At 33.0% G+C, this 25,005-nt stretch overlaps 2 protein-coding genes across 7 annotated transcripts in view; one reads left to right on the top strand and one right to left on the bottom strand.

Moving 5' to 3' along the window:
- Positions 1-379: 379 nt before the first annotated feature.
- LOC123676222 lies at positions 380-5,211 on the top strand. Of its 3 annotated transcripts, none has more exons than XM_045611998.1 (3): positions 516-535; positions 1,705-1,928; positions 1,989-5,211. In XM_045611998.1, exons 2-3 carry the CDS (start codon positions 1,809-1,811, stop codon positions 2,811-2,813), a joined length of 945 nt encoding a protein of 314 aa, XP_045467954.1. In that variant the 5' UTR covers positions 516-535; positions 1,705-1,808; the 3' UTR covers positions 2,814-5,211. The 3 variants fall into 3 exon arrangements, with proteins under 3 accessions (XP_045467955.1, XP_045467954.1, XP_045467953.1); XM_045611997.1 differs by lacking the exon at positions 516-535 and adding an exon at positions 803-830 and having other exon boundaries at positions 1,837-1,928; XM_045611999.1 differs by lacking the exon at positions 1,705-1,928 and having other exon boundaries at positions 380-535.
- Positions 5,212-5,286: 75 nt separating this feature from the next.
- Positions 5,287-25,005, bottom strand: part of LOC123676208 (protein hu-li tai shao) — a 53,375-nt gene continuing 33,656 nt past the window's right edge. For 2 of the 4 annotated variants that reach the window (XM_045611965.1, XM_045611966.1), the window contains exons 2-8: positions 16,793-18,049; positions 15,455-15,581; positions 12,019-12,132; positions 11,529-11,814; positions 11,317-11,427; positions 11,192-11,263; positions 6,998-9,561 (exon numbers count right to left, since the gene is read on the bottom strand). In XM_045611965.1, coding sequence (XP_045467921.1) covers positions 7,076-9,561; positions 11,192-11,263; positions 11,317-11,427; positions 11,529-11,814; positions 12,019-12,132; positions 15,455-15,581; positions 16,793-18,042 — 4,446 coding nt within the window. In that variant the 5' untranslated portion in view covers positions 18,043-18,049 and the 3' untranslated portion in view covers positions 6,998-7,075. Of the gene's footprint in view, positions 5,783-5,937; positions 6,047-6,108; positions 6,177-6,997; positions 9,562-9,702; positions 9,760-11,191; positions 11,264-11,316; positions 11,428-11,528; positions 11,815-12,018; positions 12,133-15,454; positions 15,582-16,792; positions 18,050-25,005 lie in introns of those variants that run through there. The other 2 variants (XM_045611967.1, XM_045611968.1) reach the window with 2 other exon arrangements.

The following is a 25,005-nucleotide window of genomic DNA, read 5'->3' as shown; positions in this document are numbered from 1 at the left end:
CTGCGCTTGGACCTGTTAATATTCGCGATCTAATGCTTAAACATGGCGACCATTATAATATACATACTGTTATGATCCATCATTTGTAATGAATCGCTTTTCGTAAATTACCAATTGCAGTAAAAAAATTATTTTATAATTCCGGGAATATTTTTTTTTGACGATACAAAAAAAAATTATTAAATTCCGATGAGTTAGGAACGAAAAATTTGTCTGTAGATTTATACATTTTATTCTTTCAATTTTCTTGGACCTTATAAGTACGAAATTCAGGTCCAGCGAAATGAATTGTTGTTTATCATAGCCAGATGTGCGCGTTCTTCAGAAGTAAAACATCTGAAAAACGTGAGGTGGGTTTTTTCTGTTGTCATCAGTTCGATATTATTTCAGAAAATTCTGACCAATGAATAGGCAACTCGGCCCCCCTAACTTGAAAATCTTCGCATTTTTTCGAGGTGTGATGAGGACTTGCCTAGCGAAAATCGAAAGATAATATGCAGTATTCTGGCCAGAGTGAGTGAAGTGTGTCAGATAGGTAAGACCCGTTGGTTTTTGAACGCTCGTTTCCCGAACAGTTCGCTTCATCATGGTGTCCGTATTTTACAAATTTTGAGACCGGAATGGTCTCAAACGATAAGGCTAGTCTCACTGATGATGAATACAAATGAAAATCTTTGAAAATTGAAATTTTCAAGGTAGATTTGGATTGATATGATGGGATCCATTGTGAATTGTACGAGTACTTCAACATGAATAGTTTCATTAAGCAATTTAGTTGGTTTTTTCAATGTTATAGCGACGGAAATTTGAAAACCAAATGCTCAACATAGGTACGTACGACACTTTTCTCCGGATGTCTTTTATGCTATACCCGTTCGTTGGGCATTTTGGTTTTTAGCACTATACCTAAATAAGAGTACGATGCGTCCGAAGTACCTACTTTTCACCATTTTCAAAGAATGATGAAAAAATTACCCTGTACAGCTTCAATATTTCGAATATTACAGAAAAGAAACATGAAATTCCAATATTCAGAATGAGAACCGGAAAAAAGTAATTCCATCACATTTGGTGAAGATGATAAGAAATTATCATCACTCATCAATCCGCGATTAATGATCAAAAACATATGATATGAATTACTGTAGAAGGTACATACCTACTTTGATATTCAATATTTCAAGAAATTTTTTGCCTCCTCTATTTATTTTTACGTGAATTCTTGATTTTGATTGTTTATGACAATAAACCGAAAAAGTATTGATCAGACACGATTGTGAATTGAAAAATAGACCTAAAAGCTGTACTTCTATAAGAATTGTTAAAATTCATTACGACTATTCTTATCTATCATTAAAATATTGGGTATTTCTCTTCCGTTCAGTATTCTCTTTGAATTTTCATTATGTGAAAAAGGTAACTAAAAATAACAACTACTTCACTTATTTTTAAATGGCTTGTTATAACTTCAGAGTAATATTTTTCGAAATATATATAAAAATCAGCCATTCAAAAAAGTACAATTCATTTTTTGTAAAGTTTTGATCCATGGAAAGCGTTTCAGATAAAACTTCAGAGTAATATTCTCCAAAATATATATAAAAATCAGCCATTTAAAAATAAGTAAAGTAGCTATTATTTTTAGTTACCTTTCTCATCTGGTATCTGCCAAGATGTCAATGAGCGAACTTCACAAACTTGCAGGTATTACAAGTAGGTACAAGGAGACTCTACTCAACGCCTAAGGTTTTATCCTTCAAAGAATAAGTTGTGTTTTACACCTCTGGGATCTCGCTCTATTGGAGTCAATGCACTACACTACATATGTTTTATTAGATCCTACCGCAATGGACCACATCAGATACGTCATCAGTGAGTCAAACCTTATCATTTATGACCATTCCCGAGAGCCTATACTGGATAACCAGGTTGGTCATACCATCACTTAAAAATCACAGCAAAGCATTACTAAAGACTGACTGTTTCAGATCAAAATGTCCCGATTCGAGTGGAATGTTATCGATTCAAGCCCGGTCGAATATTCACCAAAAAGCCTTGATGGTCTAATGAAGGAAGAATTCCGCAACTTTAGACAAAAGATCTGTGAAGATCGAGATGCCTCCCCCACCAGAAGCGATCACAATAGATCGACCAGTTCCAAGAGGCACTCCAGGTTCAGCCCCTCTCGCGATCGAAAAGAAGAAAGACCACGTAGTCAGGACAGAAAGGATACCGAAGAAAGGCGAGAACCTACAAAACATACGAAGATTACGCAGACCCCCGAGTACATCAAAATTTGTGAACATCTATGTTGGCGGTGCGGTAAAACCGGACATAGTCGTAAGACCTGTATCAATGCCGCTAAACTATTCTGCTCCAGATGTGGTTTGGTAGGAATATTAACCCGTGCGTGTCTTTGTAAACCCAGAAGTGATCCCAAGATAAGGAAACGTGCAAACGAAAGCCAGTTGGCACGCATTCCTGATCCATTCCGAGCAGAGTCGAAGTCAGTACATAGACACCGTCCTACGATTCTGCGAAGTGAAGAGAATTCTGTCAAGAGAGCCGTCTTCGAGCTGGCAAAACTCGAACCCGGCTCGAAGCCAGTCTATAGACACCGACCTTCGCTGAGAAGTGAAGAAAATCCGCCCAAGAGAGCCGCCGTCGATCTTTCAAAATTTAAAACCACCAAGTCAATTGGAATACAGTGTGAAATTCTACGGACACCAGCCTACTTGAAGTTGAGAGCGATACCTCCTGAAGTATTCTTTGTTGTTTGCAGAGACAATACCGCCGTATTGAATACGAATTAGAGGGTGATTCGTCGTAAAGAAGAAATAATAATTAGAACTGTCTTTTTTTTTTTGATAAATAAAAATTATCAATCAAGATCTAGAATCAACCTAGATTCTAGATGGAAAGGATAATGAAAAGTATGAATGATCATTTGTTTTTTTTAGGGATGAGTAATGAAAAACGATTTTCGGTCATTGAAGAAGTTCGTAAACATTTTTCCGTTAGCTGTATATTTCTTTCAAGACGATGCCGAGGGAATTATAATTAAAAGTATCTGATTTTGATAAAATAAGAAGTTTGTCTAGATTCCGTTCCATTTTCTAATTGATGTTTCAAATTTTCCTGATTCCACGAAACACATGCTGTGTGGAGCTAGATCCGTTAAAACAAGTTCTTAGATTTTGTTTCTAACCAGTACATTTTTGTTCTTTCGATTTCCCTGAAACTTTATTCAGATTAAAACCAAATATTTCCAAGCATTAAAACGAAGCTAGTAGAAGCAATATATTTTTAATTTTTTTACAGGCTGTTTTTTGCCTTCTTCAGAAATTGAACATCTGAAAAACGGGAGGCCCGTTTTTTCTGTTATTACAGGTTCAATGTTATTTCAGAAAATTCTCGAAGCCAGAAATAAAATTCGTCAGTGCTGACTAATGAAGAGGCAGCAATGAAGCTACCACTTTTTCCGAAATTCGATTTGGGCTTTCCCATCCGTAATTTAATAAATTATTTTATTTCAGTATATAGTTGAGTTGTTGCTTTCAGGCATTTTTTACAAGTTCAACTATTAAAACATGAATGATGCTTACAGTTAAGTAAAGTAAGAATTATAATTATGTCCTATTTAATATATGCAACCTTAGCAGTTAGCCACACATAGGTCTCTTTATCAAACAATATACCTGGCATTGGCCAATGAAATACAAAATATGTACTATTCGTCTGAATTTACCATGTTTATTTACTCAATGCTAAACCTCTTATGTATCCTATCTACTGCAAAGGAATAACTCAAAGTGGTAAGTCAAGTTTTAAAAGAAGGAAATTGAAGTCCAATTGAAACCATATGTGGTACATTGAAGGTAGTTGTTTCATAAGATATTCCGAGTTTTTGTCCTGAAATTCCTTCACAATAATAGCCTTGTAATGGTGTGTTATATTTCAACGAACTTGATGTTTTGAATTGAAATTATAGGAAGTGTTACTTCAGCACTAGATACCATACAAAATATACTAAATTATTTACTTACCTTGCTCCGAATGCACAATAACATAGTAACTTACAATAGTGGCAAAATACACAAGATTAACTAAAACCTATGTAGCTGATCTCTTTACTACAGTAACCAAATTCTTGAATATATTTTCAGTGGGATATCTATTCTACTCGATATTAATAGTACTCAATATTTCGAATGTGTATTTATTATAGAATTCTGAATAAAACAAACTACGGCACAAGAATCTCAAAAATATAAATTCCATCATCCAGGTATATAAAATTTTTCCATTCAAACACAATTTATTCAATATCATCTTTCATTGCCTATTGGGAATAGAACTTATTTGAGTATCAGCAGATTTCTTCAAGTATCAAATGGGCAGAAGCAACTAATTTAATTATTGTTATTTTATGTTCAATATATTCAAGCCCTAAATTGTATTAACTCTTAATGTTTCATTTTGAGATGGATGCAAGAATGATCTTTAGTGATAACATAGTAGGCCAGTCATTTGTAATGAGGAATAGTTAACATTATGTAGCTTCAGTAAAAAATCTGATGCAGGTAAACTATTACATTTCGACTAACTACATATTTTCTAGGTATTATTCAATATTTCACAGTTAAAAAATATGAACAACCTCAGTACAACCATGGTGATAAAATAAAAAGCTGGAAAAAATCAGTTACAAAATTCATTGGAAACATGTAAAATTATGTTTACCTAAAATGAAAACCAACTCGAGATATTTCTTCACCCATCATTCCTAAGCTTGACAAGATTCTCAAATACAAGTCTCTTCATCGTAATCAATTCAGAACTGCTTCTTTCAATTGCAAGTTACTGTATCAACTAAACAATGAAACAGACTTGAGATATTTCAACAGAGCAGCTTGAATTTCTTTTGAATTGCAGCTACCTACCAAATGTTTATTTATTTCTATTATATACTAATTTAATTCAACTTCTTGTTTTGCTCAAGGAAATTCTTGAAAGACTACAATCTCATCTACATAACAGCACATTTATCACTTCTCAAGGTGGGGAGAATCCACATGAATTTTTCGTAATTTAATATAAATGCACAAACAAAACGATTTTAAATTAGAATGAACTAGATTTGATTCTTTTTTACTTATATTTTATAATTAAAAAAACAATTGAATTATATTACCTTTGCAGGTCAAATAACCGGTTTTTGAAAAAGAATTAAATCTTTTAACATTTATAAAAATGGTTACTGAAATAAAATTAAAACTCTTCAGCTAAATAAAAATCTACTCAATATACTTGATTTATTTTGTATATAATTAGGTATAAACAGCAGCCCAAAACAAATTTAAATAAAACAATAAATCTATCAAAGGACAGAAGCTAAAATTCATTTAAATATACAGTAATAGAAACATAAAGCAGAAAAATCTTTAGATAAAAATATATAAATCTGTGATGTCAGTCAATGTAACCGATACATTAAATCAAAACAAATTGATGTATCGCCTTAATTTTCATAAAATATACTTCATTGATTCATCACTACTTTCGCACTTGAAAAGGTAAAGTTATTGTTTGGAGTTTACTGCGTCCTGTACAGATAAAGCTAAAATATGTTTCATACGGCTTGAATTAAGACAAATGCAAGGTCCATTGCCATTGAGTGCAGGAATTGAAGCTGTTGCGATCAATTACTAAATTATTTATGTGAATCGCTGGCAGTCTCGATGGAGGCATTTAGTTGGAAATTCTAAAGTAGAGTCAGCACCTACAAATAGAAGTCATGAAGTAGATACACAACATAATAAAAAATGAATGGAAAACTTGAAGAGACAGAATATCTACAAGATCATTGATCATGTAAGGATGCATTGGTTAGGTTAACACAACGATTGAAAACATCATTAAATTTGAGACCATTACCTTATGCTTCACGTTTCTTTTCTTTCTTCTTTTTCAAAAATGATGGCGTTCTCAAACCTTTCTTCTTTTTCTTATCTTTCTTTGGGGATCCTTCAGAAACAGAGGGCTCCTGTGAAAATTATTTTATTGTATTGTATCTGTGTCGTCAATATTTCACTTCTAGTTCTTTACCTCTTTACTACTCTGCGATAAAGTACTCATATGTGCGTCGGACTGGTCCCCATTCACAGTATTTTCACCTGAGAAATCAACAAATGCATAAAATAAAATGCTTACGACATTATAACAGATTGTAAAGGCAGAAGCAGTAAGGACAATCACTTTCATTGCTGATTGAATTTCACACAATATTGTTCAGACATTTTGTTGACCATTAAAAAAATCCGCCAGTTCATTCATAATATTTTCCCTCCAAGAAATTACTTTATATTATGTGTCAATTGATTTGAAAAAAAAAATTGAATCAGCATTGAAAAAGTTTACTTTTTATTAATGAAATTCCATACCTGGATGTTATTAGTTATTTCATTATTACCTACACAGTGCTTCATTATTAAACTATTTGATAACTGCAAAGCATTTCATAAATATCCATAATGCAGGCAATACATCGACACAAGGAAAGGAAGTTTTTTACATAGATCTAATAACTATACTAATTAAAAACAATTATGTCTACTTTTGTGTTTCGGAATTGAAAACCAATTATTTGGAAGAAAGATTTTGACGAATAGTACCCACCACCATATTGTTATAAAAATAACGATTGTGTGCATATCTAGTTGATTTCCTAATGAGCCTCTAAATCTTCAAAAGGAATTTTAATTCACCATAAAATAATGTAAATGGGAGAATTTTTATGAAATTTTTTCGCAACTGGACTAGAGGACCATTTAACAATTGGTTTCAAGAGATATTTTCATATTGACACATATTTACATTGAATTGGGCGTAGTTAGTTTTTGATTAAAAAAAAAATTAACCTAACTAACATAAATTGAGTTATGATTATTTTTTTCAAACAAAAATTATTGTTGGTAACAATAAACCAAAAACAATATAAATAAATGAAAATACTTTATTCAAAATCAAAAAATATATAAAACAGAACATGAATAAAATCTTGAAGTAATAAAATTTAAAACTTAGCCATTTCATAACCCATCCAGTCCCCTTCATCTTCATTGTTCTCAGCACTGTTCTCAAACGAATAATAAGAATCTGAACTCACATCATTTTTCTTAAGAACAACATTATCCGTCCTGATAAAAGAAACTGTATCCATAGAGTTCATTCTATAAAAGCTCACTTCATTATGTAAAACTATGTTAACTTCAGACTTGTCAAAATTGACGTAAGATCCATCACCTCCTGCTAAAATATCATCTACAACAGTTTCAGACATGTAAGGATTTTTTAAGTTATCACATTCGGTCTCTTCTTCCCAATTCTGAAATAAATTACACCTAGGTTCTTCTGTTATAGAATATAACGTCTTATCTGAAGAACAAATGTTTATCAAGTCTTCTGGTGGTCTCAATGGAATCTCATCAACATTGACTACACGTCTAGGTGTTTTGGGAACATCCTTAACATCAACAGGACTTGAATAGCAAGATATCCAAAATGTTTCGGAGCCAGATTTCTTGGAGGTATTTTTCTTGAAAGATGAAATGACAGATAGCTCTGGTAAATTTTGAGGAACATCATTATTAGCCGCAGTTTCAGATACGTTCAGAGGAGATTCGGGTGTGGAATGAAGTAAATTTCCATTGCTGTCTCTGAATGGCTTCGTGAATTCTAAAAAGTTTTCACCGTTGCTATCTTCCTTTACAACTAGACAATTTATGAGATTGAAGAAATTATCTAAAATATCTGAAACAAATTCAGTTATCGAGAATATCTTATCAGATATTATACTCAAGAAACTAGAATCATCAGAAACATTATTGACATTTTCATCAACCTCAAGACAACTCAATATATTAGAACTAATTGAAAACCTCAGGTTGTTCTTTTCTTCATTTGATAATTTTTCTTCATAAAACTCATCGTACATCGTCTTGAGTTTAGCCAACAGCTTGTTTAGGTTGGGATCATGTAAAACTTCTGGAAATAGTACGATTTCACGTATTTCAAAACATTGTTGTTCTAGATATTCATAAATAACATCTGATAATTTTTTCACTTTTTCATCTATAATTTTCTTTTCTTTATTACATGAATTTGTGGCAACCCTTTGAGGGGTGATATCTTCTATACCTTCATCTTCACTCAAATCCTGATTAGACCCAACATTGGCTTCATTGGGATTGTCAGGAACATTATTTTCTGATGGATTGATAGGAATCTCATTTGTTGTATTCTCATTGAATATTGAATCGTATTTTTTCGATTCTTCATAGTCCTTGTCCATATCAAAAGTTTCACACATCTCTTCTAACTCTTGGCTATCATCAACTATGAACGTATCGTTTCTTATGTCATTCGGAATATCAGAACTTTGTGTAATTATGCTCTGTTTGTCTTCATTTGATGCTTCCGAAATTCTCCACAAAACTCTGCATGGCATATCTTCAATTTCATCATTGCCATTTTCAACAGGATGGGTTGCAATAACATCTGTTTGCAAATTAGATTTTGGTAAATCATGTATAGACCCTTCAATGTCTACCAAAACCTTATCTAAAACTTCATCAATTGATGATTCACGGGAATTTATTTCAGATAAAATGTCTTTATTATATTCATCTCCCAGATCATAATTTTCCGCCAAAAGTAAATTCAATAGTTCGCAGTCCTCTAAATTTTGGAAAGGCATTTCTTTGATAGAATAAACAACCGCAGAAGATGAAGAGGTTTGGTTTGAAACTACAGAGTAGTCAACAACTTCATCCATAGTTTCATTTATATCTAAAATTCCTGTTTCATCTAAAAGAAGTGTTGTTTCTCCTTCATTTTCTAAATTTTGACTGCATGAACTTGAATTGAAAACCTCTTCAGAATCAATGTCATCATCAGACTTGATATTGTCAGAAGTATTCTTGGAATCTTGGGTTGTATTAGAATCAATGGACATGTCCATTATTCCATGTTGCATCTTTATAAGTATCTGAGCTTCAAAAGATGTTGTGTTATCAGCAGCTGTAGAGTAATCAGCAGAACTTGTTTCTATAACCAGTGGTGTATAATTCCTTTGTAATTCAGATAAATTGGGTTTGACTTTTTGAAAATTATTCATATAGGTGGTTTGAGAAGACTGTGTATTTAAAGTTGGCATTTTTGTCAGGTTTAGGGCGTTAGCAAAGGGTAATATGAATTCTCTGATTATTTCCAATGGTATATTCAAGGAGACTGAATGGGTACTGTCAAAATTAACCGTTACTACTGGTTTAACAGTAGCTCCCAATCTGTTGTGATTGAATATATATCCAGTAGAACAATTGAAAGGTGCAAATGAACTTATATAAGGTTTTCTACGAAGAGCTATCTTCTTCTCTTGTGCAATGTGAAAATGAACAGGATTAGGAACAAGGAAAGATCCTCTAGGTAGACCATGATGACTGTTAGTACGGTAAATGTTGATTTTTTCTGGGTGATTTTTCAATTTGTACACTTGAATACCTGAAAAGGAATCTACGTGTTATGAAATGTAAAATGTGAATTGTAATTGCCCAGAGTGAACTCTGTAAAACCATTAGGGTGAATGTTGTGTTGGAAGCATAACAAAAGCGAAGCTAAACATGCGAACTTGAAATATCTTACTTTTATTACTATGTGTGGATACCCTCTCGGCTCTTAGAAGTAATTCGGTTGCAGATGCTAAATCATGCAAAGTTTTGATCAAATTCAAGCTACTAAAATATTTACAGGCCATCCCAACAAAAACTTGACATGGTGGTGATCTCAGATGGTAATATTGAAGATATCAAACTCCTCATGAGGAAGTGAAGATTATTCAAATAGGACTTTGTAAACTTAATCAATTATTCTGTGCATACCCTTTTTTATCACCAATATTATCATCTGATATATTCATGACAAGTTCCAATTGGGTTGCACTGTATAATTTTAAATTTAATAATATGATAACGACAGTTTGGTCACATAGTAGTGTGCAACCTAAATTCAACTTGAGTAAATAATGGAAAATAATTCATCATAATTCATCTGACTACACTTGCTAGTAGCTGATACATATCAACTGTTTTCAGTAATAACACTACTTTTCATTCAAGGTGCATTATAAAAATATAATTCAAAATATAGAATCATCACAATCAAATTCTTTACATGCACATATTATATTTAAAAAAAATTATCCAAATTTCGTTATGAATAGCATGTGAAGACTCAATATATATGCAATGCAATTTGATTTACATCCAAACAAATAAATTGGAATATTTAAAAGAAATATCTGATTCAGTCAAGTAGAGAATCTAAAAATTCGATATAAAGTTTGAGTAGTTCATAGTAGATACTTTTCTACTCTAATCCTGGGATTGTGGAATTGATAATAAATAAGCGTCTAAAGAAAGTTTGACATTGATGTTGTCGTCTTCAGAAACTAAGTTTCTGTTGGTTATGGTAACTAACGCAAATAAATAAAATTATCTTTTAATCTCTGAAGATGACAAGATTATTGTCGAAACGTTGGTTAAACGCTTGTAAATATTCCGTGATTTAAATGTGAACCAATAACTAATATTGAAAAAATTTTTTCTTCAATTTTTACTTTTCTTCTAGACTGAACCAAAATCAATTTCCTAAGGTAATGCATACCATGCAAAAAATAAAGAAGCAAAAACATTTGTTTAACTCAAATCAGATTTTTCTATTGAATACATAAATGAAAAAAAATAAAGCAAAAAAACAAATAAAATCCCAATAATCAGTTCATCACCATATTCCTACAGAATTGAAAAATATGAGAAAACATCTGAAGGAAAAATCCTTCAGTTGAAATTTTGGAAACAATAATTATCAATTCTTTGAAGCAGCTTTTAAATTAGGAGAAAATTAATCTTTTGATATGACTATATTATTATTTACATTAAAATGACTCATGTCTACTCTAAAACTGACTCTAAAATGACAGTGATTCTGGTAGTGATGAACACTTACCCTCAAATAATCACTTTTCCTTATAATAATCTAACAGAAGAAAATATACCACTTATTCACTTATACCAAGTAATACTGACACCACTAACCTTTCTAATAAAAATGTTTTGAAAAGTGAAAAACTTACCATCACTTAATACAACTTCAGGTTGACTTGGTCTAGGAGCTTGAGTAGTTTCTATTCGTAAAACTTGAGGTTCTGGAACGGAATGTATATTAGTTTTTTCAATTATTAGTAGAACCACAACTTACCATCTCTACTTTCTTCTTCTGTTTCGCTAGTAGGAGACCTAAGATGTAAACTGTCCATCCTTTTATTTATGGCAGTTGAAGACATTTCTGATTCACTAAAATCTGTATCATCTGAAAATAGAATCCCACTTTGTTGAAAAGGTCCCTATTTCATATAATTTATAAGTTAAATATCAAATTGTTCGTTATTATTAGTTATATTTGATACTTACAATCTCCCTTCACCTTCTTCTCAACAACCTTTTTGTATTCGTCTAATTCTTCGTCAGTGACTGAGTCAAATGGATTTTTGGCATAGGGTGACTTATAAACCATAGCGTTGTGCTGATGTCCTCTTTGAATGATACCTTTAGAAGCCGCACCCATCAAAACTACTTGATCTCCAGTCTGAACCAATGAAGCGTCTTGCATTTTCTTTGCTTCCTCCCATGTTAAAGTATCTAATATATATGACTGCGGTCCAGCCGATATTTTATCTGCTCTTCTGTAATCTTTTATCTAGAATCATGGAAATTTGAAATTAGATCTTTAAGAATTGAGGCACTAGCCAAAAATAATTCAAAAGCAAATTGAACAAAGAGAGTCTAATCACTAATTTGGTTAGCACTATTATTGAATACACGAACATAAAAATAATAAAACAGTTTCGTCTCTTCTACAACAATTTAATTCAGATTCAAAAATTCAAATGAAAAAACTTACTTGTTGCTGCTTCAACTTGAATTCCTTAGGGTTTGTATTCTTGGGTACGAATTGCAAGGCATTGTCAATTTTAATAGGAGTACTTGAATGTGTTGGTGATCCATCAGCAACCCACTGAAAAGACAAAACCAGCACATTAGTTGAATGTATGGATCAAAGAGTTAATTAAATAGCATAAAAACTCGGCAATTTTAATCTAATTTACGAGATTCTAATGTACTGATTTTGCCATAGCCACATAAAATACAAAAGCCACACATAATAAAAGTTGGACGAATTAAAAAAAAAAAATCTGAAGCTATTTAAAGTCAAAACTCTATGTAGGAATTTGATTATGTACAGTAAGCTAAATCTAATTATTACTCATATAAAATTCAATCTTTTTCAAAACTTTCATTGCAATACCTACATCTGGTAAATTCAGTACAGTAAAAGGAGCAAGCAATTTTTCAATTTTAACCAGTGAAGGTATATAAAATAAAAAGGGGAGGTTTTAAATCAATACCATAAAGCATGTTTAGTTCGTTTTATTTCCAAGCAAAGCATAAACTATATAAATAAAAACATTCATTAGTAGAAACATTTAAAACTCTGTATTGACACTATTGACAGAATCATCTACCAAGTGTGCGTTGTTTGTATTGACTATTTTATTGTTAGTGACACTGCGTTTTGTAAAATGTTCAAAGTTAATTAGTACATCTATCCATTTTATAGCAGTTAATAAAATTAAATATTAGACGATTAATATCATAAATTTCAGTCTAAAAAAACTTTTGAGTCTCGCAATTTTGTGATGAAAATAATAACATTCCATGAAATTTGGTTATCTATATATAAAAAATATTAGGTTCGAAATAAATTACTGTTGGACGATATAGAAATGATCGAAAATAAATATTGAAAATTGTGATCAAATTTTTGCATAATAATTACAGCTGCCAACTAATCCATTGCTTTTTTTTCAATGATGAATCAAGCTGATAACTGATTAACATCATTGTTAAACAATAGGTTCGTTAGATATACGAGTCCATCACATTTATACAGAAATGACCCAATATCTGCATAATATTATTACATTTTACAATGAAAATTAATCACATCTGATACAAAGGTATCAAACTCTTCATAACATCTGGCGGAAATTATGGTACAATTTTCTATAAAAAAATTCAATACGAAAAATTTTTGATTATCGCCGTAACGAGACAATTCTTTTAGGTACTCAGTAAAATCGTAAAATTAAAATGACTATTTTAAAAACAACAAATTGAAGCTCATCATTTCTGCCTTCATTTTGAAGTTGTTATAAATAGCAATTTTTTTTAAAATTTATTTATTCACTTATTCAGCTAGACATGCAAGTTAATCAGGACATATGGCACTAATATTTTTCGACAACAATTTCGGACGCCATGAAGCCAATTCGATATCTTTTACCCTGGTCTTAGAAAAATATATAAAATCGAAAGATATTCATTGCTATTATTTATGTTTAACTCGAATAAATTGCTAGAAAAAGGAATTTTACAAACGTTCAAACAGAATTTATAGTGAAAGGAAAATAGTGTAAAATGTTATCCATTTGAATTAATCCAATGAGATGTCCATCAAAATATTTATCACGAAGATATTATTGACATCTCTAGAGGAAAATAATCTACGAACTGAATCAGAATTCGTCACGCTTATGCGGGTGTTCTAAAATTAGGTCAGAATCTATAAACAGAACCCGTTTTTAGTATTCATTGACGTTAACGCTTCTTCAACCAGACTTTTTTGATTTTGTGAGTTTTTATATTTTTTTTGTTACTGCATAACTACAGCAAGAGACTTTCTGATGAACATTTCCGGTAATTCAAATGTGCAGCTTTTCATATAATGTTGAGCATATTAGGTCAAATCCCTAAGCATTTATTCAATATTAATTCCAAACAACTCTTTTATTATTTGATATTGAAAGTGAAAACGTAATTTGGATGATCATTTCAAAGAATTCATTAATATGACGTCACTGCCACAAAGGCAGGACGTAGTCCAATGACGAAGTGGCATATCAATTCTGATCTTCTCAATACGTGGATTCAGATTGGCATTCCGATAATTTTCAAAGCGAAAAATTAATTAAAAAAATTAGGTAATGTAGTACCAAAAAAAAAACATTTTTTCACAAAAATACTGAAAATGAGTACATTTCTGAGCATCGACTCCAACATTAAAGAGAGAATGCTTCCTACTCCTATCCTATCATCTGAATTTTGAATTTCAGCCAATGATAGAATAGTATTGATAAGTATAACATGTAGATCTGATGCTTACTCTCAGTCCAAAGTTGCAATCGATTCCTCTCTCCACGCGCTATCTAGATATGATTAGATCATTGGTACTTATCTTTAGTACTATTTCTAATGACCACTTATTTTTCTGAATTGAGTTTTATATACACATATAATGAAGCTTTCACGGCCGGATGGAGTTAACAATTACAGACTTCCTAATCGTGATCTAGTAGGCTTTTCACCGGACGTTTCGGAGATACGGTAAGCGTCTTCGGGGATTTCTTGGTCAAAGGTCGTAACTCGAAATTTTCAATTATCTAAATTCGGAAAAATCTAAGTTAAAAATTTTACTATTATTATTTACTATTATTAGCTTTCCAGGAGCTGCGACGCCATGGATCTTTTGTTTTTAACCTTAGCTATTCATACAAACCCAAGGAGGTCATTGATACTGTTAACAAAACCGACAACATCCTTAGGAACCTATGCTGTTGTTACCTCGTGAGTATCCAGGACTGACTTTCCCATATGCGCGATACTTAGGCCAGTCAACTCTGGACATTTACACACCATGTGTTCATATGTTTCTACCTCCGTTCTACAGAGCCTGCAAATCTCGTTTGCTGTATTATCTATGCGGTGCAAAAGATATTTGCAGTAAGTTACATTACAACTTACGACCAAGAAAACTTTGAAGATCTCTACGCCAGTTGCAGGCCAAACGTCAGATAAAAAACCGACTGGGTTACTGTTAAAAGCCTGAAACTAAGCTGAATTTCAGATCTTACTTTTTATTTCGAGTCATATTTAGGCAGTCTTCAAATTCAGATTGGCAATTTTGACAATTCTGAACCATGAAATAGTTAACGTCAATGAAACATATCGCTCTAAGAGCAGAGTGTAAGCTATGAAGAGAATACAAATCGGTTCACCGATTCGATATAAAGCATTTTTAGACAAGATATTGCACAATTCCATTTTCCTAGTACGGCAATAGCAGTCCGATACTTCGTAAAGAAATTACGAAATCTAAATCGACCAGGTTTCTCGATCAACACGGCTGATTTGGTGCGTCTGTTGTCTTAATATGGCTAATATACGACATGTACCAGAGAATTGTGTATTTATTCACTTTCAACTTTAAGATATTCTACCTTTGTGATTTTCTTTGGATCTTGCGTGCCGGTCTCTAGGATCTCCACGCGCTGGTAGACGTTCGGCGAGTTCAACCACCTGCTTCGATGTTGTCCTTTTTTGCCTTCTCCTAGGTTTCTCCATAATCTATAAAAAAAAAATTGAAATTGATTATTATTTGACCGTAAAATTGTCCAGATGGGTCTACATAGCTCTAACTTGGTCTTTTTATTATGAAGCGATTAGACGAATGATATTAGAAAGCTCTGAGATATCTCCCTATACGTTATGTGCAAAGAGTGAAATTGAAAAACTGAATCTTGAAGTATAGTATATCCAAAGACACTTGGAGGAAGCTGAATATTTCGATTATACGAGGGTTGTCCAAGTTCCCAGAAATTCCTTTGGGACCAGTGAATTTATTGCCTAGCAATAATTTCGAATAAACCCTGGTATTTAGCGGATCGCGGTAGCCACTTCAAAGGGATATCTATTGCCAAGCCTTTTTAAGGACTCGTTCAAGTGACTTTGGATATACCTTACAAGGAAAGGTTTAGTTCGGTAAGAGAACTCTCAATCGATAAAATCATAAAGGGTTTTCCAATAAGAGGTCTCATTTTGATTTAAACACTATAACTATCGAATGAAAGGACTTAGAAACTTGAAATTGGCAAGGTTAGTTCGGATCTTGAATGCCTCTGTTAAGTTCGAGCCAAATCCGACTAGAAGTTCCTTAAATATGGCCATTGAAAATTTTGTTTTGTGTTCATTCCAAAACTGAATGTTCAATCGAGATGGCAATTTGCATTAGCATGTAGGATGGCAATTTGAAGACTCAAACAGAATTTTATGCTAATCGAACACTAGAACCATAGAATATTCTAGGAAAATATACATGTCCGGCACTATGTGAATCTTTCTTAGGTGTGTATAAAGTATACCTATAAAGTTAAGTCAGCACGGTTTCAATCTTTTTTTTCCTGAGGTCTTAAAGACTCATGAAGAAAGTATTAGGAACAAATCATTACTGATATTTGTATTGACTCAAATTAAAAAAATTGACAGAAATGGTTGAGTCGTTCGGAAGTTAACACAAAAAAAGCTTAACTATAGGAGTAGCATATCCTTCTCATGGAAAAAACCATTTCTGACTCTTTGTGTACTTTATTAACACCAGAGAACAAGTCATGTTGAAAGAACTTAGATTATTTTCCACATAAAATTACCTAGTTTTCCTATAAACCAAAATTTAACCCCTAATCAGTAAACCCTTCACGTAAGGGTGGAAAAACATTTATCAGATCGAACGTTTAAAACGTCAAGATTGAAAATACTATGAATTAACGTCGAGTACTCACCCTTTTTTATAGAGTTCTTCCTCTTCCAGCAAATAACCCAGAGAAGAAACGGCCGGCGGCACTTCGACGTCGTTCTTCGGTTTGGGCACTTCCCCCTTGACCAAGGGATGCCTATAAATGTAGCCCGTCCTGAAACCGACATTGTCCAGCATCCTCATCAAACCCTCGAACTCCATACCCCCCACTCTCCACTTCCTCTCCACCTTACCCTCCAATATGGTGGGTTTGTCCGGCCTGGGCGTGCTCTCTGGCGCCTTGTGCGCGGCGTCGTAGATCCTCTTTCTGGTCTCCTCGTTGAGGACGTTGATATTGTCCAATCCGATCGGTAACAGTTTCAGTTGAGCCTCGCACGCCAACACCGTGTTTCTGGCGTTGAAGAACGCTTCTTCTATCGTCTCTCCGCAACACAGCACTCCTTGGTTGGAGAGGAGGAGTACTTTGTTGTTGGGTCCTAAGTTTCTAGCTAGCTTGTCTTTCTCCTCGGGTTCCAATAGGCCTCCTAGGAAGGGATGGGTGCTCACATCGCCTATCACAACCGACTCTTGACTGATGGGCAAGATGCCTTGCTTGGTGGCCGAGATGGCTACGATCGAAGGCGTCTGAAGGTGGATGATGCATTTGATGTCAGGCCTGGCGGCGTGTATCGCACCGTGTAAGGAAAACGAGGATATATTAACGGAGAAATTCGTGGTACCCTGTTCGACCACGTTGGCCTGCATGTCCACCTTGATCAAACTGGAGGCAGTGATTTCGTGGTAGAGCATACCGTAAGGGTTGACCAGGAAGTGTTCCTCGTCCTGGTTCAACCTGGCAGTTATGAGGCTCGAGATGCCCTGGTTCCAGCCGCACAGATCGATCAGTCTGTAGACGGCGGCCAGTTTGCATCTGAGTATTTTCTCGCCCTTGCCGTAGCTCATCGCCTCTACGCCCCTGATGTCGTTGATGGGCAGCACGCAGCTGGAGTTCTTGTAGAAGTTGCCGGCCGACTGTTTGTTCACGCCCATCATGTCCGATATCTGTTGCATGAGACTGTTCGTACCCGTGCCCTCGTTCATCTGGGTCTCGATTATTCGTTCGAGCTCCTCGCGGAACATCCGGCTGTTCATTATGTTCTCGACCCGTTTTCGCCTCTCCATCTCCTTGACGTCCGCGTCTATGTCGGCCGGTCGGTTCTTCGTCCTTTCGTCCTCGTCGATCGAGTCGATACCGTTCGTTTGGGGCGGATCGACCGCCTGCACTGTGTCCGTCATCTTTTATCTGAAACAATGGGATGATGTTAGAATTGGAAGTCTTCGTTATGAGCTGTGAATAACATAAACATACTTGTTTAAATACAAGAAGATCTAAATTGGAGGTACAAACGAAAATTACATTATTTTAAGAAAAAAAAAAGACCTATAAACATGACACCGCAAACGCTTTGTTTTCGAAAAACAGGTGGTGAAGTTTTTTTTCTCCTAGCATCTTCCCTTCACAAGTTATTCAATCTGAATAGATATTTCAATTTAAAGTTCTCATCATGTAATATGCTAATTATGCTAATTTTGAATGCAAATCTACACAGTACTTATTTTGTGGAACAGTGTCTGCTTCTTTTCTCCATAACTTTTTTTTGGTGGATCACTAGAAGCTTAAAAAAATGTAAAAAGAAACTTTGGTACAGTAATACACTTTTTGATTTCTCGTAGTTTTATCGTATCTGCTACCCATTTAAAAAATACATTCTGAACAATTCTCAAGTAATAATAGGGAAAATCCAAATGATTATGAATATCCAGTTAGTAAGCAGTGAGGAATAATTCAATTATAAGTTTTAGTACTTATTTACCCAATATGTAGCAAATATCAATAAACACTCGATAAACTGGTATAATGATTACAAAAAGGAAGGTCTACAAGAAACACCTTGTATCTTGGAAATGAAGCGTCTACGGACTTTTTTTTTTCTTGAAATTATCCAAGGAATCTCTCATTTTCCTTTGTACCCCCAAATCGGGAACACCATGTGTGTTATAAAAAAAATTTTTCTTCGGCAAAGGTTTGACAGATTGAGTAGGACAATAAAAAGAATATATTTTATTCTTGTTTCATTCTCATCGAAATATTCAAGCACTTCTTTGAGCGTTCGTTCTCTGAATAGATCACTTTATCATTTTGTCATGACATTTTTTAGGATGTGAAATGATACCTACCTATAGGTAGGATCAACAATATGAATTGGCATGTTTAATATGCACAATATTAACCTTGACTGAACCGACGGGCAGAAGGAAGCAATGAATGATATAAAATTCCAAATTTAGAAAATAATTTCATATAGCGTCTGTGAATAATTTGAAAGAACTCGTGGGTAAAAATGATCATTATAAAGTTTAAATAGAGTTTTGGCAACGATAAGTCTCGATAAAGTGAATAACTAATGAGAAGAATAGAGATAAAATCCCATCAGTAAAATAAAGACTGTATAATGCGGTCATTTGGAAAATTTTTTTGTTCCGACATCGCTTTGAGGAGTATAAGTACGCGTGTTCAAAATCATTGGGTCTAGATTGACTGGATTCTGAATGAGTATTTTGTTGGAAACGAGAATGATGTACCTATTCTCATATTTTAATTTTGTGTCTTGTTTCTAATTGGACTTTCACTGTTTATTTCTTATTGGCAAAGGGCAAAACGCTGTCGCTCTCGCTTTGACATTCGGTATTCTTTTCGCATTTCCTTCTAACACATTGATACTTGCTAGCAAAGTATACATTCCATAATAACCTGAATCGAGAAGAAATCCATTATTCATTCGAATAATGTCCGATACCGCAATTGTTATATTCGAACGAATAGACTACAATCCTAATAGCTCCACCAACTGACAAAGACCAAAAAAATTCCTGTTGGATACTGCTTAGACTTCCCAACATCATTAAGAACCGCTCTCGAATGTTCAACGCTTCGAGACTCACAGTACGTGCCGAAAGTAACCATTGCAAAAAGATGTAAATAATCAACATTTGCAATTGAAATTGCAACTTCGATAAAGCAACAAAGGTCATGTTTTTCTCCCATGCACCGGTAACATAACAATCCATCGTTATAACGTATTATTTGGGAAATAATGCCAGATCATCTGTTTTCCTTTTTCCAACATACACAACAATTGCATAAGCCGGTTGCCGGCATGACTCACGATTATTTATATATAGTTTTCCGAAAGATCAAGCTCGTTTTCAATGCCACGGAGTCAATACACTCGATAGAGTGTATTGGTGCACCTATAAATATACTAATTAGCGATATAATGGCCAATATATGAAAGGAATTATGCAAACTGGTCTATTCGATGAGAAATTCAAACGAATAATGGTTCCAGTTTGGGATTTTGACAGGCCAACGGCTGTTATCGTGAACCTCGAGAAGGAATTCGGTGTTAGGAATTGGAATTTCTTCTTTGGAAAGTTGGTGGTGATATTCAATTCACCGACTGTGTCGATAAAATGCATATCGGTAACAGCAAATATGTATTGTATTGTCTTGAAAACAATGCAATCGTCACTCAACAATATAATCCAAACTTTACGTTGCTGTTCAATGCTTTTGAAATCAATATATACATAGAACACTAGACCTATAAATAAATAAGATTCATTCGAAATTCAGTGACAAAATTGCATACTTCAATACAACTTGCAATGAGCTTGCAAACGCTTCTAGCGGAGTACCCCAAGGATCGGTCATAGGGCCGCTGCTGTGCAACATATACATGTCCGACATACTAATTATGAATAGAAGCAAGATTCGCAAGCTTGCAGAAGACACTGCTGTGTGCTTTTCTAATAGAACACGAAAATTAATAACCAGACAACAAAAACTGTTGCAGTACAATTCGGCAACACAACTTAAAGAAAGATATAACAGAAAACGTCAAGATAGAAAATTGAACTTCAGCAACCAGCTAAAAGGGTTGGGTTGGTGTCCTATGACAGATGACCATCCAGCAAACCAGAGAAGAACTATCGATGTATACTCAACAAACAAATAAAGAAGCTAACAGAAACCCTCAAGAAGTACAACATTGTATTAAGAATATGATGAAAATACCAATAAGAAACAAAAACAGGAGGACCTACCCCTCCCAAATAAGCGAAAAGACGAAAATCATGACAAACAGAAAAGAAAAATTCTCTCTAACAATCAAAAACGGTTAAATGATAATAAGGGCGAAGGGAATTGAATTACAGACCTCATATAATGAGAACATATATGAGTTCAGAAGAGCCTCCTCATTTTTACTTTAGTCAAGTTATTTCACAAATAAAACAATTTCAAATGAACAAATATCAAATTTTCAAAGAAATATTCATAGTAGAATAAAAAATTCCCTTTTTTTGGTATGAGTAAATCTATATTTTCGTTTAGTTTAAAATTATTTGGTTTTTCGTTAGATTTTTGGGTTTTACATATTCCCTAACGCTGACTGTGGAATATTTAGAGGGGTAAAAAGATTTTTCCTTGGAATCTCTATAAGCCTGAAACCATAAGGCTTACAACAATGGAAAAGAATATAGTGTTCGTAAACATTTCATTGTATGTTTCAAAAGTTTTAGTTCTAATTAGAAAGAAAAAATTAAAAATTGAATTTTTCTACATTAATACACATTGAGTTTTTTAAACATTTTTCCATAAATTTATTATTTTTATCCTCAGATTTTGGAATTATTTCATTCCAATTATCTAAATTTGATAGTTTATGAAAAATTCAATTTTCCAATTCGATCGCTTGATCTGTATCCATCGAAGTGCATCGGATAAAGATCAAACAGAAACAATGCTGAAGGTAAATATGGTAATTTCAATTCATCACCACTGTTCGACAATCAAATAGTTACAGCTTGGTGAACTCTCTTTGTCCACATATTTGGTTGATTCGAATGGAGTAGGCAAGAGCAAATAACATCATGATGCCTTATTCGTCAGGTCATGGGAATTCAATTTTGGTGCTATTTACATTCTAAAAAGCCTGGTATATGTTATTACTTTCATTATTTATAATTGTAAATAACGGTTCGGTCAGGTTTTGTAATTTATATCTAGTAGAGATGATGGGCATTGATGCATTAAATAAAAATAACTTTCCTTTATTTGCAAATTGCATAATGAGAAAAGGCATTTTTTATGTGGAGTAAGCAACTGTAATATACATATACTGTTATCTACTGAAATTGGACTAGAGAGTTCTTTGTTCATCTGATTGCTTATTTTATTTTCTGTTATGTTATTGTTGGAATAGAAAGCAATTTGATTATGTTCGTAAAAATACGATATGAATAGTATTATTTTTCGTAGAATCAGTAAGAATCAGAGTAGCTATAAAAAGTCTCAAGTTATTTGATTCAATTCCTCATTAGGAAAATTTCTGGATTCAATAAAAAGATCATAATGATGAAAAAAATGCATTTTCTACGCTAAAAAATATTCTGCCTTCAATTTCAACAAATTAGGCGTACAATAATTTCGAATTCATTATTTTCAATGAAAACAGATTATAGATTTTAATGATGGAATTATAAAATTGTTTTGGAGAAAAAATTACCCTTACACTTATAGTTCATGTAAAAACCATATGGAAAGAACATGCATTTCGAAGTTTAAAACTTACGGAAATAAATATAATTTCTTAAATATTTTTTTATTATAATTTCTAATGCGATTTTTTCAGGTAGTAGGGACTATTGGTTCCATCTTCCTTTTTTTTGTCAATAGAAAACCTTTCATTAAATTTTTAATGAGTGGAGATGTTCGGTAAGATATGAAGAAATAATAAACCATTGTGCAAAATTTGCAGAGTTGTCTTTAGCAATTAACTGAAAAAATGAATTCATGACCAATAATTAATTATTGGATTAAAAAAACTACACAACACTGGCGGTTTAGGTAATTTCTGAAACAATACTGGGAAAGTACAACGATGGGAAAACTTTCTACATTGACATCAAGAAAGAAACAATGAAAGAATTCGCATGAAACGTTATCAAATTTCTATTTGATAACGTTTCATGCGAATTCTTTCATTGTTTCTTTCTTAAGCTATTTGTCGCAGCTGTTAATTTCATAATTTCCTATTGACTACAGCAAATTACAATCGAAATGGATATAAATATAAAAAAATATTGCTCCCATTAAGTATCCAAGATAAACGAGACAAAAGTAATTCATTGGACAAGTAGGAAGTAAAACGATATTGGAATACTCTTAAATTACTATGAAATATATCTCCTCAAGATAAAATATGGATAGTGATTTGTAAATTCAACTGCATCGGTTATAAAAAGTATATGATAGATCGATATTATTCCTGAGCAATAAATTCAAGTAACAGTATTTGCACAGTGAGGACAATAGCTTCAGTTACCAATACTGTTATGTATATAATTTTTTTTTCTGATGTACTAGTTTTCAATAATATCAATGAATAAATATACTCAATGGAAAAACATGAATGATTGATATTGTAATAGGCAACAAGGCATTGCACAATCAAAAAATTAATTCACAAATAGGCATCTATGCTTTTCTCAACATACTGGACAGATTATTCCAAGAAGTACTACTACAAATATCACTTCTATTATTATCTTGGAAAGAACATCTTCAACCAATATATCGATTCTCAAGGATGCAAATCGAATGTTGAAATTAGAATGGGAATAAGGATTGGTTGCATTTGCAACAGAAGTATACACAGTGCACATTTCAACATCGCATGAATTTGGAATTGAAATAAAAGGAAAATCGCTACAAATTGTTTTTTTTTATTTCCTCTTCATTCACAGATTATCTATACTCGTTAAGAATAAGGTTATTCATATTATCATTAGAGGGCTTTTAGTCAAAATTAAATATTTTATTTATAACCAAAGCACAAGATTTTAATTCAATGTTGATGTTTAGTATTCGGGATTTATTTGATGCAAATCCTTCAAAATTCATAGAAGAGAATCTCATATCAGTGGATAAATCTTCAGGAAATTTTTCGAATCAGATGGCAATTACCATGTGAAAAATTTTGGTTTAAATAGAAAAGGAATTTCCTTTAAGAATAATATAATTTAAATTGGTCATAATGGCAACACTTTGAATTATTTTTTGACATTTCCATAGTGTGATAAACATAGATAGAGGGAGTATATATACGCAATTTTTGCATGTCCCCAACATGGTTAGATTACGTTGTCGGATTGTGATATATTTTCAAACCCACAATTTTACTATATCGTTATGAATGTACATTATATTTAATGAAATATATTTATTCGAGTGTTTCTCAGTTGAATATGCAAATTTGAATATTTAGAATCCGATATTTTTCCTAATTGTCGAATTTATAGTATGCAGAATATTAATTATTTTCTGTATCTACCAGCTGAAATCCAGATTTGGCAACTATTGCTCTTCTAGTGTCATCCGTTGTTTCACGTCGTTTGGTGTGCTTGAAGTATGTTTTCTGAATTTCTGATATATTTAGGTATTCATCTCAATATATTTTGAGTTGATATGAAACGTTGATTGACTATGGGACATTAGAAATGCGTTCTTTGTAGATAAACTCGCGAATTGAGTGAAATATCGTATCACTGATATGTTTTCATTTCCGCGCGCTTCATGTAAAATTTGATGTTCATGTTGGGGACAAAATTTGCTTACTGAAAATTATTTAAGCATGGAACATGGAGCTTCAACAACGTTTATTAATTGTTGAATTATTTGATCAAAAATATTGTATCATTCCTATTGGAAAACACTATAGTCCATACGTATTATATCATCATCAAAATTCCACCGAAATACCTGAAAAATCCATTAGGTGACATTCGCAACTATTTGAACTATTTAAGTCTACAACGTGATGTATTCTACGGAAGTACTAAACCCTGAAAGAATGTGAACAACATGAAAGAAACAATTACCTCATTACAAACCTGAAGGAATAAGTGCAAAAACCGTTGACTATAAATAACCACCAAGATCCTGTCTTTCGACACCGTTAGTTAAACCATTTATGGTGACACTTTCTCAAAAATAATCTTCATGGCGCAGATATTTGTGATATTGGCGTAATAAGAGCGTAATTATTGCATTGCTTTTTTATGCGCTTGAGTTTTCAATAAATACACTAACTGACACCCAGAAGGAGCTGTTTAAATTAATTTAAAATCATTTAC

This window comes from Harmonia axyridis, chromosome 3, assembly GCF_914767665.1.
Source record: "Harmonia axyridis chromosome 3, icHarAxyr1.1, whole genome shotgun sequence".
Classification (NCBI taxonomy): domain Eukaryota; kingdom Metazoa; phylum Arthropoda; class Insecta; order Coleoptera; family Coccinellidae; genus Harmonia; species Harmonia axyridis.
This window is presented reverse-complemented; position numbering and strand designations above follow the sequence as displayed.

Bases quoted from the DNA above. Each gene is read 5' to 3' on its own strand.
- LOC123676222 (XM_045611998.1), top strand. From the start codon at position 1,809: ATGCACTACACTACATATGTTTTATTAGATCCTACCGCAATGGACCAC. The intron at 1,929-1,988 runs GTTGGTCATACC...TGACTGTTTCAG, and splicing joins AGCCTATACTGGATAACCAG to ATCAAAATGTCCCGATTCGA.